The sequence below is a fragment of the Falco rusticolus genome, chromosome 4 (genome assembly GCF_015220075.1).
Source record: "Falco rusticolus isolate bFalRus1 chromosome 4, bFalRus1.pri, whole genome shotgun sequence".
Lineage (NCBI taxonomy): Eukaryota > Metazoa > Chordata > Aves > Falconiformes > Falconidae > Falco > Falco rusticolus.
The window spans coordinates 108,224,450-108,245,463 of record NC_051190.1 but is presented as its reverse complement, the minus strand read 5'-3'; the positions used below and the strand labels follow the sequence as shown (position 1 = coordinate 108,245,463).

The 21,014-nt window shown below is 44.8% G+C and overlaps 2 protein-coding genes across 3 annotated transcripts in view; one reads left to right on the top strand and one right to left on the bottom strand.

Annotated features, from left to right (window-relative positions):
- Positions 1-346: 346 nt before the first annotated feature.
- FKBP14 (FKBP prolyl isomerase 14) lies at positions 347-11,641 on the bottom strand. Its single transcript, XM_037385078.1, has 4 exons — positions 11,255-11,641; positions 9,311-9,462; positions 6,513-6,640; positions 347-5,125 (listed from the first exon to the last, which is right to left on the bottom strand). The coding sequence occupies exons 1-4, from the start codon at positions 11,449-11,451 to the stop codon at positions 4,967-4,969; spliced, it is 636 nt and encodes a 211-aa protein (XP_037240975.1). The 5' UTR covers positions 11,452-11,641; the 3' UTR covers positions 347-4,966.
- Positions 11,642-12,131: 490 nt separating this feature from the next.
- PLEKHA8 (pleckstrin homology domain containing A8) overlaps positions 12,132-21,014 on the top strand; it is a 31,920-nt gene continuing 23,037 nt past the window's right edge. The window contains exon 1 of one of the 2 annotated variants that reach the window (XM_037385268.1): positions 12,132-12,280. In XM_037385268.1, the coding sequence (XP_037241165.1) occupies positions 12,241-12,280 (40 nt within the window). In that variant the 5' untranslated portion in view covers positions 12,132-12,240. The remainder of the gene's footprint in view (positions 12,281-21,014) is intronic. The other variant, XM_037385269.1, reaches the window with a different exon arrangement.

The window sequence follows — 21,014 nt, the reverse complement described above, 5'->3', positions numbered from 1 at the left end:
GCCTCAGATTTTTTTAGAGGAAAACCTAACTGGGATTTGGGGAGCTCTGAAGAGTTTGCTTGACTAGATTTCCATAGTCAGATCCTAGTATTTTAAACATTGTTTACCTAATGGAGATGCAGAGCAGTTATAAGAAAAAACAAGTAAACAAAACCACTAACAAGAGAAAACAACAAAAATCCACCCCAAAACGCCCACCACCACCACCCCCAACTATCCCTGTGGACAAACTCTAGCTCTCCATCAGGAACATGGCCTTCAAAAACCTTGCACAAAATTACTTACCTGCCATGTTTCAAACTGTCCTCTATTTTCATGGCAAATTTCTCAGCTAAACCAAGCTCCCTTTTTTTTACATCATTCAAGAGAACAGAAATACCACACGGCTCCTTACCAGATGCAACCCCCTAGCTAAACCATCCTGCTTTTGGAACAGAACCTTCTAGAAGGAAGAAGTGTGATGCAGGAGGTGGCTCTATCCAAATCCCCTCCAGGCTGGGAGAGCTGATAATTAAGGTCCTTGTCCCTTTATATACAGGTATATAGCTTCCTGCTGAGCTTTTAGATTACATTTCTTGTGTGAAACTGTTGACATAATCAAGCACAAGCATGAAAACAGAAGCAGGATAGCTAACGAAATAGCCTTGTTTTGTCAGAAAGTTGTTTTTCCTATGTACCAGGAGAAAACTAGGGCACAGAATGTAAGCATTATGATTAACTTTCAAGAGAGGCTAAAATTATCCAGGATTATATAAATATAAGCAGGTTTTGTTTATTTCCTGTTACCAAAAACAATTCAATGTTAAAGACAAATGAAGGGGTTTGGGTAGTGGGTTTTGTGGGGGTTTTTTTTTGCAAAAGCTATGTGATGAGGCCATTGTATTTTTAAGGAGCAAACTCAACATACCTGTTCTGAATATTCCTTAATGGACCGTGGAAGTGTGAATTTAAACTTTTGTCGTAGGAATAAAAATCCATATGAAACTGGCTGAAGCAGTGATTTCTAACACAGTCAGATCAGGAGCCAGCCTTATTATTTGCAGTACCTACATCTGTGGCTGCCCAGTGTTCCTTCTTAACAGTAAGCAGATGCTAAAGGATCTGGGAAACAAGATCTTTTGCAGTTCTCAACGTCACACTGCATACTTCCACTCCCTCTCGCCACATTTCCCCTAGCTTTGTTCCTTTTCCAGGAATGTCCCGAAGCAACGAGCTCTCCCCATCCTGCCATCTGAAACTGGGATTTGTGGATCAAGGGACAGACCGCCTCGTATTTAACAGCAGAAACAACGGGGTGTGGGGAGTGTGTACGGCAAAGACAATTGTAATTTCAACGCTGACCTGTACCACCTGTTTTTACACTGAAGTACTCAGGAAACGTGCTATGAACTATTTTCATTCTAAATGTCGTGAAGAAGAAACTATGGTAGCAGTTTGTTCAATAAGTACTTAATACTGCAATTTTAGGACTCCATCCCACATAGTACTCACCAAAACACCTCTATTCTGGGGAGGTTGCTGGTAGCACAGGAAATAAGGTACTGAAAAGATTTAAGGCCCAACGAAGCAATTTCTTCATTTTCAACACTACCTTGTGAGTTGATCTCAAAGCAGTAAGCTTTAAAACACATTTGAGACTATACGCACCGTTCCTGAAGCTTTGCCAAAAGCTTTCTTGTCATTGCACTGCATATCAAGAATTTTCAAATAAAATGAACTCTGAAGGCTGCTTCTGTACCTACAGAAGGCAGCAACTCCCACTGTAATTGCTAGGTAGTGGCAGTGAATGACAGGCTACAGTTCTAAAAACCATCAGTACATATTTTCCTACATAACCACAAACCACAAAGAAGCGTGTGGAGAAGGCTCTAAGCTGCAGGAGGAAAGCGCTCTGTGTTGAGCCCTCTCCACGTGAAAAAGTGCTGTGTTTTAGTGACACAGTGAGGGGTTTTTTTCTTCAGGGGAAATACACCTTGTACTTCACACACAAGCCAACCTAAGCGTTGCTGAGTGCCACTGAAGTTCCGATATTCCTCCTCCCCTCGGGGGACAGGCAGCCACCTGCCTCTGCTCTCCTGCAGGTAGCTAGCTGGCTCCTGCTGGCACTGCAGCAGCATGCCCTGTGGATTAACAAGCAGATGCAATTAAGACAGGCAGTGCTATTTCTACCTAAGAAATCCCTTCATCTTCACAGAAGAACTTTTAATGATAGCAAACAGTAACAAATTTGAAGTAGCTTCTCAAATCCGCTGCCGATTCTGCACTTTTGAAATTTTTTTCTCCAGTTCAGTTTCAGAAATTTAACACAGCTATACAGAAAAGAACTAAGAACAAAAGCCATCCACTCATCTGGCACAAACCTACACACAACACCAAATAAAGCATCTCGGTCCTGCAGCTTTACTAGTACTCTGCTGGCATTAACAAATTAACTGTATGTTCACTTGAAGTTATTTTTAATGAAATGCTTTCAAAATCCAAGCAGAAGATAATGCATGTGTACATTTCACAGCATTACTGATTCCGAATTCCTATTTAATACAAAGTAAACAACAGCTAGGCCTTACCAAAGGCACATACACTGGCACCCTATTATTTCAACTTAAATTTTTATGTATTTGGTCAGTAACCTGGGCAAAGTTTTATTTCGTGCTTTTATGCTTTCACTTGCCAGCCAGACGTTCAGAGAACATGCTAAGCACCACAAAATCATCTAAAACCCTCACAGACCTCACGCAAGTCTCAGTGCTGCTCTTCCCAGTAGCGCACCCAGAATTTCCCCTTTGGTTGGCCGGGTACCTGCCAGCAGCCACATCTTTGTCAAGATTGCCTTAAGAGTCAACTTCATATCCCTCCTCTGCCTAGGCTATGCCAATTGCCTAGGCTCCACATGTAGTCAGGGAGAAAGACAGGAAACTATTTGATAAGGCATCTATTCCAGTAAAGATGATGAATATAAATGTGATGCGTTGCCCGCAGGTACCTAGTGCTCTGGTATCAGCAGAGCGAATCAAAACACCCAGCACAGAACATGGAAGCAACCTTGGGAGAGCTGAAGTTGGGCAAGCTTAATTATCGTAAGTAATGAGAAAAAAATATCAATATGCAAAATCATGACTGGTAAGAGCAGCTAAACAAGTAACGATTTTTCATTATTTCCTCACAACAAAAAATATCAGGACAGGCAACAAGCCTAAAAACAAAGGGAAATATTTTCCCACCCTATTCTACCGTGAAATTCACTGCCACAGAACATTATGGAAGCAAAAGTTTAAGCGGGTTCAAGAAAACTAGATGGCATCATTGATGAAAAAGAGCCAAGGGTTACTGAAAACCAAATACATGGCCACAATTCCCTACCACTTAAGCCATCAGCCACAAAAGGCCAGATGCTGGAAGGAAAAAAAAACCCAACAACAAAACCCCAAACAAAACAAAACCCATCACCACTGCGTATCTTCACTTACACTTTTTTTTTTTTTTTCGCCTCCCAAAACAGATGCTAGTGACAGCAATCTGTAATGTCCATAAGCAGCTGAACTCCCTTTAAGTAGTCTTCTCATACTTAACTTGCAACACTAGGTGGCAGGGAAAACATCCAGCTCATCTATAGCACTGAGAGCCCTCAAGGTACAGTCTCACTTGGCAGCAGTTAAGGATGAGTGCAATGCAGCAACCCCGATTTCATACAACCGGATTTGCATCGTGTCCCTACGTAGCCTCCAGCAACATTTTCCAAGTTCAATACAGTGTTCAGAGACCCCCTATGTTGTTGTGCCAGAATACAGGCTAATTCCTTCCCTCTCATTTAAGAAACTGTGGACAATTGCAAAATCTTTCTTCCTCCCCAGAAACGGTTCAAACAAACACAAAATGGAGTTGAAATCCTCATAGTCTCTACCTCTGTAAAGACACAGCACCATAACATTTACCTCATGCCTCTATTTTTCTAAAAAGTCACTTTATTATTTAAAATTCACATCATTTGTATGCTACTTGTGAAAATACTGCAAAGGGGCAGTAACAAAACAAGTTCTACAACTCAGGCTGTTGCAAAGCAGGCGAGCCAATGTGAAGCCTTCTTCAGGCCATACTGATCCTCCTGTCAGTGTGCCCCTCCCTTCTGCAAATGAGAAAAAACTTCAGACTAGTCACATTCTGCTCAAGAAAAGTATCATCTTTCTTCAGGAATGCAAGCACCAAGTTTCAAAGCAAATGTTTGTGTATATGTAAAGGACACCACCTCTGCACTGCAGTATAACTTGCTATTTTCCAAATTACAGACATCTCCTAGAATGTTGCTGACATTAAAAGTGAAAGTCTGACATTTAACTCCTACTTCATTCACATAATTTAAAGAAAAATGCATACAATTGTTGGCATGGTTGGTAACACCCTCCCTTTAGAAGAGCAAAACCAGCACAGGAGATAGTAATTTTTCTCATTCAGCTTGATGCAGCCGAGAAACAGATACAAAGAAATGCTGATACCTTCTAGTACCTTTTTTTAAAATCTGCAGAAAAAAAGAGGAAGGTCAGCACACTGCTTTTCACACAGTGACACACAAGAAGAAAGGTCAAGTAATTAAGCCACAAACTAGAAGTTACACATAAAGGAGATGCTGAAAGCAATCTTAACACACAAACAAGTCACAGAAAGGCACTACATCGAATTTTGATTTTCACAATGTTTGATAACGGGAAAGTTTGTTTCATTTCTGAAAAATAAGTTAATACAAAATTCAAAAAACACTGATGTGCAAGTCTTTGCTGCATAAAAGGAGGTACATTTTCATACTTTAACATAGTTTAAAACATTTGTACACAATGAACAGAAATTCTTTTATATAAATGAGTGTTTCTTTGCCAACAGCAGCCGTCAACTCAAAGCCACAGAATTAAGATGACAAGAGCACCAGACAGTCTAAATCACTGCCATTTGTATAAAAAAATTACACCATCCTTTTCTACAGCTCATCATGCTTGTATGTAAATTCCCTTGCAGATATAAAGCCATCACTGTCTTCGTCTTCTTTATCAAATATGTCTTCAACCAAAGCATCATGCTGAGTGTCATTTACCACTGCTCCATGCTTTTCAAATTCTTTCTTCAAATAAATTTTCACCTATTACACAAAGTGAGAGATAATGTTTTTAGGCTTATGAAAGAATTGATTACTGTTTTGTAAGAGGCCCGCTATGTTCAGGGTAGCAGTATTAGGCAATAGATACCTTCCTTCCTACGCCACTGCCAGAATACTCCTCCTCTGACTGATTCCGCAGCCCCATTCAGTCACTGAACACTCCTTAGTAGCAAGTAACAGTAAAACTAGCAAATCAGTTCCCATACGTTTATGGCATCTGACTGAAAAACAAGGCAGGAAAACCTGTCTTCTGATGTCTATACAGTACAGTACAGCCAGGCAGAAGTTACTAGCTACCAATTGGTCATAGACCCAAACAGCTTTTTCACATCCTAACACTTTGACAAACCAGTAGATGTAAACAGCCACCCCAGATATCTACAGACATCTGTCCACAGTCTCAGTATTTGCTGCTCAAATGGGAACCACAAAAGATTAGTTTTTCGGGTCTAGCAAACTGTACCAGCCCCAAATAAAAAAGCACTCAGTGGTTTATCCTGACTTCTCACAGATGACTTTTGCACATTGAAAAAGCAGACTGAAAGTAAGAGGCAAACAGAAAGTGAGTAATGCTGAATACACATCCTTCAGACAGTGAATGCTATGAAACCGGACTGCCCTACAGCGTAAGAATTTCTTATTCCAGTTTGTTAGTAAATCAGCAATTCCAAAAAGTCCTGAAGTCTGGTTTTATTTTTAAGATGTTATATTTCATCCAAGTCTTCCATTTGAGCGGGCCACATGTGGGTCACACACCTATGCCTCAGCTCACCAAGGCTGCTTTTGAATCCCCAGTTCAGCAGTTCCACTGGGATCCAAGGCTCAACATGGTACAGTATAGATGTGCATCCTTGGCTTAGTTTTACTGAAAAAAGATCTATTGCCAAGGTGTAAGAAAGTATACAACCTGAAGCCATGCAAAAAAGGCAACCACAGACAGGAGTTTAATTGTTGAGCTAAGAACAGTAGTTCAAGAGCATTCGGCAGGAAAGATATCAACAAGAAAAGGCATAAAACACCAAAGGCAAAAAAAAGCAGAGAACTGGAAGGCAGCAACATTGCAAGTCATCTCCAGGGAAGAACAGACACTCACTCTTCCCCACGTGACTAATGACCACCTGGACAGCAATGACTTTTTGGGTGTCTTACCATTAACGATGATCATATCAGTCCAGTAGTTATGCTAACAACTCTTCATCCTAGTCACCCGTACTGTGCTTCACCCAAGAAATAATTGCCTTACTGTGCACAGTAGTAGCTAAAAGTCTAACTTGTGTTTAGGTACTTCCTTAACAGGACCAAGTTAAGCTTATCCCTTTCCCCTATCCCATCCTGTTAGGTTTGCTCACAAGAAGGGTAACACACTCACCTCTTGCTTGGACAGTTTCCAGTCATCATTAAGATCCATCTCTTGGAATGACTCATGAGACCGTGGTCCATTTCTAATTTCTAGAAGGTCAATGTTGAAAATCAGTGTGCTCTCAGGTGGAATTTTTCCTACCCAAAATGGTAAACATGGAGAAAAATTAAGAACAACTACATCTTCAGTGCCATACAAAAGCAATATGCATCAGAGCAACAATCCAGTAATCCTACAATTTATAAAGCATCCGGCAATTTGAACTAACAAGAATATATCAGTAACAGTGATAACCATAACTATTTCAGACTGTAGCCTGGACCCTGAGCAGCCCTTACAGCACATATGCAACTTTATATGCAACTAGTTTTGTTGGAGACTAGTATGTTGATCTGAGCTCATATTCAGCAACCATCATCACATGTTTATCAGCCAACATTCCTGAATCCTTTTTTCATGACCAGAGCCAGATAAAAGTATTAAACAGTGAAGGAGACTGTACAGCCAGCAAGGCGGCCACACTGCAGCACACAGCCAAGACTGATGGTCAGGGTAGCAAGAAGGGAGAGTTCAGTCCTCCCATGACACCGTAACCCTGCTCGTCTCCAAATTCCTCTCCGCTGTCAACTGGCACCTTGTACCTGCTATTCTGCCACTGGCAAAAAAACTTCTTGCCAAGAAAGACAGAAGGGCAGCAATGCTGTCAGTATCCCTAGTTGTCTACGGACTGCTGCACAAAGCACTGAGCTAGTTTCTGCTGTGTTTGGAAGTAAGTACATAAACCTGTTCAAAAGACATGTGTTGGCATCATGCCATTTTTGGTGCAGGTGAACAGAGTGACAATTTCCTAATAGTGCCAAAGACCACCCCGCTTGCCACCACCCCTCAAAGATTTCAGTTAATCAGGCATTGGCTTTTACCGTGATGTGACGTGCCTTCATACCGATGGCTGAAACTACTGTCAAAGATCTTTTAGCACACCCCTTTGCTTCTTTATATACAGAAGTGTTGAATATGACCAAATATATTTCTATATTGGATGGCAGCACACCAAAAAAATATTCCTGTGCCTTGAGAGATGCAGAAAAAATGCCTTATCTACATCCACTACTTTGGAGCTATGGTGTTAAAGAGCTGCAGCAACAAACAGGCTTATAGATTTCTGGGATGAATACATGTGCAGACACTTCTGGAATACAGGACACAGCGGCCTGCTTAGAGTTTGGAATACAGGTAATTTTTTGGTTACAGAAACAGGCACCTGACTCATCATTCAAGTCAGCAAGGTGGAGGCTAGTGAAGTTACATGCATTCAGAGGAAAGCATGAAGAAAATGGAGTAATTCTGTCTTCAAGGGCATAATTTGAAAATAGCAACATAATTATGTTCAAAGACATCAAACTTTTCCTAAGGCAAGTAATTTCTTGCAGCAGTTAGCAGTGTTTACTTGATCAACCTTCTTGCACTAAACAGAGCTGAAGTTGCAAGTGTCTGACGAACCATAGTGCTTTACATATTAAGGCAATTAGGCCTGTGACGACTACGTGAGCACTGCAGCATTTATCATCTTTTTGTGGAAAAAAATTACAGTTGTGCCCTGCATAGTCAACTAACTGACCACCACAAATTTCCTGCTCTCTACTAGAAACATGATTACTTCTAATACTATCTCCTGAACCCCAAACCAAGGCTTCTAGAAAAATATGTTTTAAGAGGATACTTCCTCCTGAAAGTATGCAAGAAGGGAAGGTATGAAGCATGCTGTATGTATGGAGTACTACTTGGCCTGTGTTCAGCCCTGTTTGCCAGAGGATACAGACATGCAAACACTCCTCATTCCTAAAACAGTCTCAGATTAATGGGAGACGACAGTAGCAGGAAGGATTGTATGTTCCAAGACATTTACCCTTTCTGCTTTGAAACCTTGCGTTACCTTAGGTCATTTTGTGGTAACTGTTGCATTAACAAAATATTCCTAATAATTGCTCCAAAAAAGTTACTAAAACAAACCACATAAAGCAGAAAAAGTAACCTTCCCGCACCATTCAAGCTGTCACTCATTTATTTTCTTGGTCTGGTCCTCCCATTAAAACAGGCATCTGGAAATGTTTAAAAGGAAAAACCCCAAATGCCATCGGTAGTCGACACGTTGAGAAAACACTACAAACAATGCTTTTGTCTGTACACCACTCAATACGTTTTCAGAAGATGCCAACATGACTGCCTCTTACTGTGGATAACGGGCCACTGCCCAAACTCAAAATAGCTAAAGGGAAAGAATTACGTGTCCCTATATGGAGAAATAAATCGTGATTTTTTCATTGTATCAGCTAAGAACTGGTTGGGCAGCAGAACAGGAGTTTCTTGGGGTTCTAAAAGAATCCTGCAAGCAAGAATGAGGCTTGCACAAGCACATTCATGAAGTATTACCACAAACACAGATGCAACAGCCAAAAAGCCAACTGTCATCTAAGCAACCACTTCCAGCTTGACTGTAAAAGAAGGGGGGAGTGGAGGGCAAGCAGAGGACTGTTGAGCATAGCACTGACGGAAGAGACACTCAGAACATACAGCACATCAGCTACCATCAACTCCTGTTTTTTTCCTGCATTCACAACATAACCACTAAATGGTTATTTCTGCAGAAAACAAATTTGTGAGAAAGAACACCTGTCCATCAATTTTTCTTATTTAATTAGAATCAGCCTGGAAAGCTTGCAAGCTTGCTAACCTCTTTGGCCAAGAATACCAGTAAAACACAGACATTAAAAACAATTAAATTAAGGGAAAGACTTCAAGTCATTTACCTTTCCCTTCTTTTCCATAAGCAAGGGCTGGTGGAATAGTTAGCTTCCGCTTCTCTCCCACGCACATGTCCTTCAAACCTTTGTCCCAGCCCTTGATAGCTTCCCTTATGCCAAGGGTAAACCACATTGGTTGACCATTGTTATGCTTGTGACTGGAAAAAAATGGAATAAAACACTTGTCTTTAGACAGCAAGTTCCATAAAAGGCACAAGGAGCAGATGGAATATGCCCATAGCATAGAAAAATAATTAAACACACACTACTATTTGGCACTTCGGCATTTCTTAAATGAAAGACCTAAACTTCTGAAGTCTTTAAAACTTAGGCCTTCTATGAAAAGGTTCCGCAAGTGGAAAGTAAGAAAACAACATCTGCTTGTTTATGACAATGCTGAACAACCTGGATTCCCACCTTCATTTCCCTGATCACCTATTTCCACTTTGAAACCGATCAGGCCATGTGCCACTACTTAAAATCTACATTCAAGGCCATGTGCATTCTTTGGTAAATTGCAAATCAAAAACAAGCTTCATCAGGATTGCAATATACCTTATAATATGCTTAGAAGAATCAGTCACATCTCTTCCAAAAAAGCCATTAGGGAAAGAGTCAACTATGCAACAAAGAGTGTAGAAAACAAGAAACGAAGGCATGCAAAATATTCAAGTTTAAAATAGGCAGACAAGCCTCTTTTCCAACTTAACCAGGTGGTACACAAGGAGTACTTTTCCTCTAGACACAGAATTTTAAAAGCTCGATTTACTAGCCATGCAGGAAAGGTGCTTAACAAGAGAACAGAGCACTTACAGGAGTTAGCAGCAAAAACTTAAAGAGCGTCCCTAGAACTCCTTTTAGTGAGGCAGGTTAACTACAAGAGAAAATTAGTGAGATTTTAGTTTAAATTGGCTACAAGAACGTAAAGATGCAAAACATTGCCTTTTAAAAAAATACATTCCGCAAAAGCAGACTTCAGACATAGCCTACAGATACTTGAGCATTTTGCTGTCTCCCACTATCAACACTTCGTTGATGTTTTACAGGAAAGTCAACATTAGCAAGTCATTGCAGGCTTTTAGCAGACTCCCTCGAATTTCTGGCTCTTCCTCCTACTTGCATAGCTGTGGCTCTGGTATGTTGATTTGTCTGGTCGGGGGCAGGTGAAGAATATGCCGTTTCAGTAATGAAAAGCTGTCATTGTGCTCCCAGTAGTGGACGGATATACTTTTTTTATTATTATTATTAGAGGCAGACTTCTCCCCTAGAAATCTGCTTTAGAAACCTGAGGGAAATTCATGCATAGCAGGCGACTTATTAAACCTCAGGTTATACACCAAAACCTGTGTCTAAACTGCATAACATCCCTTAAAATGCCACATGGCTCCACTTTCTGCAGACTAACCAGAAAACAAAACCCAAGTGAGATTTATTTTACAGTCTAAATCTGGCAATGTGAAAGGAAATAAGCTTTACCGTTGGTGTTCATCTTAAAAACAGCAAGGTGACTCAGTGCTTCCTGAACTGTCCCGAGTGTAAAGGCAAATAAATCATACTTTCTGAAAATAGGTGGCGGTGGAAAGGGTCCCACTGGCAAGTCTGTGCAGCGTTATTTAAGCTATTTTATTTCCGAAACAAGTAAAATCCAGGGCATGCCACGAACAAGCATGCCTTGCTTTTGTTTCCTCGCACCCAGGCAAAGCCAAGTTTCGAGCGTTTTGGGAGGGAGCTTTTTATTTTTAAAAAGCCAGCTGCCCTCCACAGAACACTGCTCACAAAGCTGTTTCGTAGGGGGCCTGCGGACCACAGCGAGGGGTCCGGATTGAGAACTTGCGAGAAGAGATCACCTGCCTTAAAAAAAAAACAAACCTAAGGCCACATGGCTGCCCCCCCCCGCCAGCTCACCCCCCAGCCCGCTGGCAGGCGGGCCGCCCGCGGCGAGCTACTTACGTGGAGTGAAACATGGAGCCATCCCTCTCCAAGTAGCCCTCGTAGTGAACCAGCATCATGTCCCCCCACTTGGTCCTCCTGTGGCAGAGGAACGGCTTCTGCAGCACCTCCACCTTCACGTCAGCCGCGGGGATCAGCGCCGCGGCCGCGCAGCTCAGCGCCGCGCCCAGCCAGGCGGCCCGCAGCGCCGCTGACATCGCCGCCTCACAGCCGGGACCCCGCGGCGCCCGCCTCACCGCCGCCGGGCCGCCATCCCGCGCCCCACGCCTGCGAGCCCAGCGGCAGCGGGCAGGGCCGTGCTCGGTGCGCGGCCCCCCTCGCCCGCCCGGCAGACGTGGCAACGGCCCTCACGGCTGGCGGCTGCCAGCCGCTGACGGCCCCAGAGCGAGAGCGCGCCCTCTGATTGGCTCGCCTCAGAGCGAGCCCAGAAGAAGCCGCCGCCCATTGGGGTACGCCCCTGTCCGTCCCTCAGCTTGTCCAATAGACAGCAGAGCTCCGTGGGAGGGGGGCCGACGACGGGCTGGGCGGGCCTCGGCGCTCCCGGAAGCGGACGCTGGCGAGCGGGGGAGCCCCGCACACAATAGAGCCGGCTCCTGCCGGCCGCCGATTGGGCGGCGCTCTCACCGAAGTCGCATTTCGATTGGCTGCGGAAGGCCACCTGCTTTGGGCGTTCTGCGCCGCCCCCTTCTCCCGCCTCCTGTCGGTCACGTGGTTCTCGATTCCTAACGCCGTTTGCGCCTCCGCAGCGCTGCGGCGCCGTTGTCGGGGTGCGCGGCAGCGGCGCGCTCTGCGCTAGTGGCGTGGCGGCGGCGGGCAGGCGCGGCGGCGGCGGCGGGGGCCGGGCCGGGCAGGGCAGGGCAGGGCGGGCGGCGCCCCGCTATGGCCCTGGGTGCCGGCGCCGCGTCGGGGCGCGGGGGGCGGTGGCGGCGGGCGGCGTGACTCCGCCGGGGGGCGGCCGTGCTGCATGGGGGCGGGGGCCGGCCGCCATGGAGGGAGTGCTGTACAAGTGGACCAACTACCTGAGTGGTGAGTTGCTGCTAGTCCTCAGCCGCTGCGCGGGGCGCGCTGCCCTGGTGCGGCGGGCGCCGTCATCTCCCTGTGTCTACATAGGGGTGTGTGTGGAGGTGTATGTATATATGTATGTGTGGAGCAGGGGCCAGCGCTGCCCCCGGCCCCGGCGCTCAGGGCACCGGCCCCCCCGCTCGCCCTGGGTTTCCAGCTGCGCTGCCACATGTCGCCGGCCGGCGCCGGAGGGGTTGAACCCACTTGTGGGTGCGGGCGCTGGGCCGGGGCATGCCCTGCTCTGCCCTGCCGTGCCGTGCCCGGCTGGGGCAGCCAGCGGCCGTGCCCGCCCTGTACGGCCCCGGGAAACTTCCACCGAGTCGCTTCGGGGAGCGGGGGCACGCCGGACCGGGGAGGAGAAGGCATGGGCGCCAGTCAGGCTTGGGGGATTTGGATGAAAACGCATGCACAAAAAAAAAAAAAAAAGAAATTATAAAAGGGGCAGCCTTGCTAGCGCTGGGCCCGGATCCCGGCCTCTCGGGGGCTCCCGTGCCGCGGGGGGCTGTGGCCGGGGTGGGCGGTGCGGGCGGGGGCGCAGCCGCCCGGGTGCCGGCTGCCCGCGGCGGGGGTGGCTCGGCACCTGGGGGAGGGGGATGGAGTCTGGCCTGGGGCAGACCTCTCCGCAAACCTCTCCGTGGTTTGTTGAAACAGTTTGGAAACCTGGTGGTCGGAGGAAAAAAAAAAAAAAAAAAAGTCACCGACGCCACCTTGACGTTGCTAGGTGCGAGCTTTGCTCCGTAGCGCCTGTACCGGGGCAGCCCGCTCTGCTTGAGCGTTTTTGCGGAGAGGCTGGAACAGCTGCACCTCTCTGCTTAGTTGGGAAAGGGCAGGGAATCAAGATGAAACAAAGAAAAGGCTGAAGCATAAGTGGGTGGTGAATTCGGGGTGGGGGTGGGAGTGTTGGCGATGTGTGTGAGGCTGGATTTATTGGTGTGCTGGGGAGATCGCTGCAGCTTTCCCCTGTAGGTAGTAGGTGTTCTGAGAGGAGAATCAAAATTGGTAAGGTCTCAGTGAGTCGATATGGACATATATATAATGACTTGTGAATGCTCTTGAATTTTGGAGCGTGTGGCAGTGGGAGCTTTTCCATTTGGATTGCAGAAGGCGGGCAGTGTTATTAGTCTTTTCCCCGTAATAAAAACAACTATGGTTCAGTTGACCTCAAGTTTTATGTGTTTGTTTTTCTTTGCATTGCTGAGATGGTGAGGCGTATTTGGAATCCTTGCACTTGCTTTCGTGCCCGGAGACCGCATCTGCGGGAACCAGTGCCTGTGTAGATAACTGACTGGCATTTGGCATTGTAGCATTTGTGCCTAGGTGTGTGTGTGGTAGGATCACCTGGGCTTGTCTTCTGTTTTGATGGTAAGGTGAAGGCTAAGAACCAGAAGTATTCCGTTTCCATCAAAATAAATTATTTTTCTTCCTGCTAGCCACAATGATAGGCACTTTCAACTAAATGACCCTTCATGAAGAAGGATGATGCTTTACAAACCTCAGTCTAAGTGAATGCAGACTGGAGAAATCTTTTCCTTGGATACTGGAGATTTGCATTCAGCTAAAATCTAGATGAGGTTTTGTTCTCAACAGAGACAAAATCTGTGGTGGAAGATTGAAGCATCTTTCTGATTTCTTTGCTGAAACTTGACTCTGCTAGTAAGTGTGGTGGTCAAGGACAGTCCGTGCCTTTTTTTAGGTTGTAGGCCTGTTGTGTGAGAACAGTAAATTTGCTGTTCTGCAAGCTGACTATGCTTACATGTGCTTTCTTTTGGCATAAAAAAAAAATAAATATTTCCTGCCCTGAAGCCATTAAGTTATAAATCTATGTGATGATGCAAAAAAACCCCAAAACATTGTGCTGGAATGTGGCATTTATCGTAGCAGTAGCAAAGAGCTGGGGAGTGAGCGACAGGAAGGCCTCCTTTCAGGGATTAAGGGAAGTAAGAAGGTTCAACAGGTCATCCAGAGCAGCGTTTCTGCCAGTATTCAGCTCCCAATATGCTTTTTTTTTCTCTTGCTCAAGGTTAACTGGTTTGGTGCTGCATGGTGTAAATGATGTATGCAAAGAGGAGAGAAAATCCGTGTCATCTCTGTTATATCGGTGCGTGCCTGTGCTAGTAACGCAGTGCTGATGTAAACGTACACGGCAAGTATCTTGTGCCCTTTCGTCCTCATAATAAGCAACACCCCTTTGTTTCACACAGAGGGGATAAGATACTCCCCAAAGAACAAACTTAAAACAGTAGAAAAAGAGAACTGCTTTACATTCTTGCAGTGAGAAGAAGAGCTGATGGGACTTTGTTGGTAATTCTTTTCTGGAAATTTTGATTTTATGATGTCTTCTGTCATCACCGTCATGAGAGGTCAAGTCCACATCAACCTACTTCCTCCCCAGGGCAGGGAGCTCAATCTGTGTTGCAAATTACGTAGTTATTGACAGCAGGAACATTTCAGAAGTAGGAAATATGTTTGGGCAAAGGGCAAAGCAAGTACAGCATGATTGCCAACAACCGAAAGACAGATTACCTGGCCTTACTGCTCAAACAAGTTATCTTGTTTTATGATAAATGCACTTGTTTGCTTTATATAGATTAGGATAAAATGAGTTAGTGTTACTTGGTTTCTGCTTGGAGGTAGGGTTTTTCCTCTGGTGTTGATCCTGCACTCACATTATCATTTTTATGTGCAGGGATTCCAGTGCTGCTCCTGAAATCTCTTGAGTTTAGAGAACTGAGATTTTAGAGTTTTTCTCTCCCCTAAGGCAATGGCCACCAGATAGTGATTTCTCAATGTGATATTTTTGTTTGAGTTCAAGTGAAGCGTGCCAGCTTTGGATCAGATACGCATGCACACGGGTCTAGCCTATGGAAATGCACCTGGGATCTTGTGTTTGCAATAAGTGTGTCCTGAGATTGCTCCTGTCTATGCTTCCCCTGCTAAATCGGTTAAAACCTTAAGGGAACAGGGAACTTTGCAAGCGGAATTATCGCTGACATGTGAAGTGTGGTAGTGCGTTTTCACTTGGGCAAATCTGTGATGCCTCTGCAAACTTTAAATTATTAATCCTCAAAAACCCAGAGCTGGGTGACTTAAATCATGCAGGCACGTAAGTTGGCCTCAGCTGAGCCTACAGTCAGAATGTGTTATTTGTTCTTAAAACAATTCCTAGATTCCATCCTTTGCCAAAACTCTCTGTCTGATGTTAGCCTTGCTTGGTAAAGGTTGTGGAGGTTAGGGATGCGTTTATTGCATCGATAAAGGGAGTATAACTCTTATTTCAGTACTGCTCATTGTAGTAAGCAGTTGAGATGATAAAAGCATCACCCTATACTTTCCCTATAGCTCCTTGGTCTGTTGTGCTGCTGCTGCCTGTGGTCCTGGCTGAGCATACAGAATTCTGGTGTGGACAGCATCAAGGCTGGATCCTGGCTGCAGCATTGTAGCAGGACTGAGCTCAAACCAGGGGATACTGCTTGCAGGATAAAGGAGAGAGCAGGGGTGAACTGCATGTGACGGCTGCTCTTTGCTGGTTGGTGACTGTCTCCTGCAGGACTCTGACTGAACTCAAGCTGCAATTCACACTCCTGAACTCAAGCTGCAATTCACACTCTTTGTTAAGTATACCTTCTGATTAATAAAATACATTTCTTTAGTCTTTGGAGACTGCCTTGTAAAATTCATCTGTGATTTTGATTTCTCACCAGGTTTATAGAATGGGTAAGCCATTGCTTACCCACAGGGTAACAGAGCATGGAGCTGGGGAATACCCTTCTTCAGTGGTGTGTGTGAGAGTTTGGGGCTTTCAAGGTAATACCTGCTCCCCCCGCCCCCCCCCCCCCCCCCCCGGCTGAAATTCAACTCAGTTCAGACCTTTGGCATAAGTATGCCTTAACTGGGATCACTGGCAGGGTTACCACAGACTCTGGAAGAGGTGGTATGTATAAGTTCTTGGCTTGGGAATCAAAGGTAGCTTCGTCATTAGAACGAAAAATGCTGACTGCCTTCACTGACTTGCCTGGTATTCATTATATGCTAAGTGAAATGGCTTTCATAGCTTTTCTTCATAAAGCTAAGCTTTTCCTGGTATTTAAATACTCACTTCCTTAATTGTGCTGAGTAACTCTTAACCCTAACTAATTCATCTTCCTCAAGGCATGACACCCTTGCATTCATGCCATCACTAGTGACGCTGCATCATACCATATACCATAGTCAGCTGTACCCCGTCTTCCTGGACGTGGTCATCCACTCTCATTTTATTGCTGTGCTCTGAATTCTTTCCAATTTATCCTGATATTCCAAGAGCCAGCACCAAGCAGTAAATTTCAGTTCTCATGTAAAACTTTAAATTACTCTTGTCTCTAATGATTCAGAATTCCTTAACAAGCTTTGGGGGGAAAGCTCACGAAAAGAAGAGCGTTAATTTTTATAGCTTGAATCCGGATACTGCACATGATACTGCTTAGAGTGAGTCTTTGTGTTGGGATTTTAATTTAAGAAGTCTGACCTTTTAGGATGGGAGATGTGTATGCTTCCCGCTGATGTCAAGCTCTGGATTTAAGGTCCTCTGTTTCCAGAGAGGGAGGAAGTAACTGAAAACTTCACTCTTAGATAAACATTTGGTTCTAAAAAGCTTTTGTTTGTCATTTTTTCGTTCCTTTTCAGCCTCTGGGTATAGTCCAAGTTCTGATTGTATAAAATTAGAAGTCTGGCTTTTGTGGAGGTGGACCTAGACAGGTGCAGTTTCTGTTGCCTTCAGGGCAATGGTCTGCCCAGTACCATTTTAGGTTTAGGTGAATGACAGTCTCACCCAGTTCTGGCTACACTTTTCACCCAGGATGCTTGGGGGCCTGGCTAGTTCATTCTCTGTGGATTTTGCATCATTATGTTTGCGTGGTTTGACCTTCTTTCTCATGTCTCTCTTCCCTTTACTCCATCTTTCTTCATGCAGCACTCTCGATTTTGTCGTACCTTTTTGGAACTGGGTAATGTGCTCACAGTAGTACAAATTTGATGAGGCTGCAGAAATGGAAATCGGTGTCCCCTCTCTCCTCGGTAGGTGTTAGAGCGATGCAGCAGATCCTGCGTGGTGCAGCATTCCCTGCCAGGTATGCTGCAGTACCGGTGCCTCTGCATTCAGTCCTTCTGCACTGAAATAAATAAATGATCACAGAGAACGGCTGGGTAGGACATAAATGAAAGGTGTGGCAGAGCGGTGGAGAAGAGATAGCATCGAGTGGTGTCTGTATGTGTTTACATAAATTCATTGCATTGGCTCAGAATGGCCTGATAACCACCCCTGGGGTCAGAGAGAGGAGAAGCGAGTTTGCTGGGGCTGGAAGGTGTAAACAGAGGAAGGAAACTCCCAGTAAATTTGAATTAGTCTGTCTGAGCAGTGGCCTGGATTGCTGAACTTTTGCCACCATCACTCACTATGATCCCCTCTCTGCCCTTTGTCCTTTCGCTGTGTCCCTTGCACAAATGCCGGACGACTGGTGCACTGGGCTCTCCCTGCCTTGGCTGGGCGCTGGCATGAAATCATTTGCAAATAAGCCCAGTTGCCCTGTGGTGGCAGGATGCTCTTTCAGTGCTGCTAGCACTGCTCTAATGGTTGTGATTGAAATGAGGGTGGATCTTACCGGACTCCTGTGAGAAGAATCTGGGAGAGGGTCACTGCGTCAAAGCTAGTTCCAGCTGTTGCTTGCTTCTCGTGTCCCTCAAAGTGCTTTAAAAAAGTGATACCATAGCTGAAGTGTGAAATCTGTTAACTTCATTACCTTTAGGGGCTTTTGGTATTGATTCCTGCTGTTAATACGTGCATAATCAGAGTAAAATTGCAGGGTGGGCTTTTCTAGAAGCTGCTGTCTAGGTGAGAGGATAATAGCTGAGAGAGGCATGCACTGTTACACAGTCTTGTCTCGCTTTCTGCTGTCCCTCATGGATACAGGCTGGGGTTTTGTCCTGTCACATTGTTTTGCTACAGAATTAAGGCTTTAAGGCTGCAAAATATGTTCCGGTGCCTGGGATTGCCCTTCCCAAAATACTGGGTAGCCTTAGGAGGCTGTATGGAAAAGCAGATGGCACTTTTGGGTGCGAAATGCTTATGTCAAGATAATCCTTTAACTGTCTTTCTTCCTTTTGTTGTATTAGGGGGAAAAAAGGGTGAAAGTCTCAAGTTTGGTCTGTGTAAGATACTCTTTTGCTAAATACCTTTACTGACTAGAAACCTGGTGCTGGCTGACAGCGTGAAAGGCACGGCTGCCCCAGCTGAACCGAGTCGCACGGTCAGTTGTGAAGGACTGGGGTGTAAGGGTGGGTGCCCGAGAGCTGAGGTTGCAAGTGCTCTGGGATCTTGGAAATGAGCGTTTTGTCCATTTGTGACACGAAGACTTCCACCGCCTCGTTTCCCCAGGGAAGCCCTCATCCGTTAGTATGTTAAGACCAGCTGGGCTCTTTCTGGGCTGGCACGAAGCATTTGTGTTGTGTAAGTGGGGAGAGGCAGGGGACTCAGGACAGAAGTCGAGGGGATTTTTCAGCGCACTCCATGGCAGCTCAGCAGTCTTCTTTCTAAGCTGGAAATAAGATCTCTTGACTCAGTCCTGTGTTTTGGCTGTTAGATGCATCCTCTAACTGCAAATACGACTTTCCTCGTAACTGGAAGGCAGGTTTTTTGCAGTCACAGTTGCAGGAGGGGAAGGTGCTGTGTTCTGGCCAACAGCTGCTACGCAAACAACTGGCAGCAGGCTGGGTTTTAGCAGAGGTGCAGACCTGGTGGCATTCATAGACTGGCATCAGCACTGACAGCTGGGGAAGGACATCTATTGGATTTTCTTTTGCTTTTTTGCAAGACACCAGCACTGCCTTGGCCCTGTTTGAGCTGAGTTTTCAGCAGTTCTCATCCAGCTATCGGTCGTTGAGCAGAAGCTGTGTTTCTTCTGCCCTTGGGTGCTGGGAGGTGGTGGTGGGTAGTGGGATGATGAACACACGGCACAGCTTGCTTTTTGTTCAGGTTGCAGTAAAAGCGTGGATGTTGCTTGCTCTTGCTGTGAGAGGTCTCCTGACTGTCAGAGCAGCCACTCTGGGACTTTCTTGCAACCCTGCACAGAAAAGCAGGGATCTGACCCTGACTTGCCACCTGCAGCTAAGGCTTGGGTGTTGCCCACGATACTAGCAGTAGGAGTGTGATGAAGGGTTTAATTCCTCCTGTTGGGTGGATGTTGCCATAACCTGGAAATTTTGGAATTATCTCCTATCAGCACTTAAAATCTGATTAAGGTCAAAGAAGTCCAAGGACTATTGTGTAAGTTTTTTCTAAAGACATGTTGAAGCTCAAGAAATGAATAAGCATAAAGTATTACATAATTCTAGTGGAAAGCAAGCAATAATAAAAATCTGAGTGTCTGGCTTTTGTGCCTTTTAGAAATGCAACTGGAACTGGCATCTCTTTAATTGCAGCTTGTTTTCCAGGTCATCAGTTTGACTTCTTGAGTATGTAATTCTCCCAGATGGTTTGGCTTTGTGTTAAGTCTGACATGATCTACATGTCTTCAAATGTGTGGGGTTTTTTTATTTCAGGCTTGGCACTTTGGAACAAATGCTGTCTGGAGTCTGAGTTGTGTAACATTAAAGTTTGAGTTACATCCAAATTTCAGCTGTGTTATCAAGAAGTGTCAAGTTTGCTTAGCGATAGCTGTATCCAGACTGCCTGAAGTGTAATGGTGGAAGTAGGCAGCTCTTTCAGGCTGTGGAAATTTCTGGAGAAATCCTGAATCCTTAGCAGGCACAGACTGCTTAAATGTCGGTTTCTGTAGTAGACAGTATCAGATCTTCCAGGCACTGCAAGTACTAACTCTTAAGTTTCGCACAGGCATGCAATATATATTAGGACCTTAACCAATTGTAAAGTTGTTTGGAATCTCTTCACTTTCTTCTTTGACCGAGACCTGAAGCTACTAGTCATTTTGATTGTGCTTTGCATTTTAGTGTTGTCTTTTTTTTTTTTTTTTTTTTTAATACATTCCCCAGCAAAGTCAATTTTTACTGTTAATGGCTCTATGCCTCTAAAATGAGCTGTGGAAGTATAAGCTAGGTTTTGTCCTGCCTGTGCACCACCAGTGTAAATGGGTGTAGTAAATTCTTCTTCAAAGTTGTCTTAGTGCTGGTACCAGCAAGAACTTGAAAGGTTCAGCTTTAACTTTCTGTATCAAGTAAAGTCTGAATACTCAGTTCCAAAAACTGCAATACTGCTAGGACACTATGGAGAGAGAATAAAACTGAATAAACTCAAGACTTGTGTTCATGGAAGCATCTGAGTGTCTTTTTGCTGCTTAGTTTTTTTTGTGGGTTTTTTTTCCTCTGCTCTTTGTCTGCAAATGTGAAGCTTCTGTAATTGAAGATGGTATCCCTGTTGCACTGCCCATGATTTGTCAGCCACGTGCTATTTTTAGCTGGTTGTTTAGGATAACCTTCCCATGGCTGCTGATTCAGTGTCAGTGAGTACCAGGTGGTTAGTGCATCTTCTGACAGAACCTTGCTGTGATTTTTTTTTTTTTTTTTTAAATTGGTTTCCTATTACAAAAATGTATTCTTATTAGTGTAACAATTCTGTTTTGAAAATATATGCTGTCCTACTTACACTATATGCTTGCCTATCGTGGACTTTTAAATACATACCTAATAAAGAACAGTTAGGTTCTGCAAA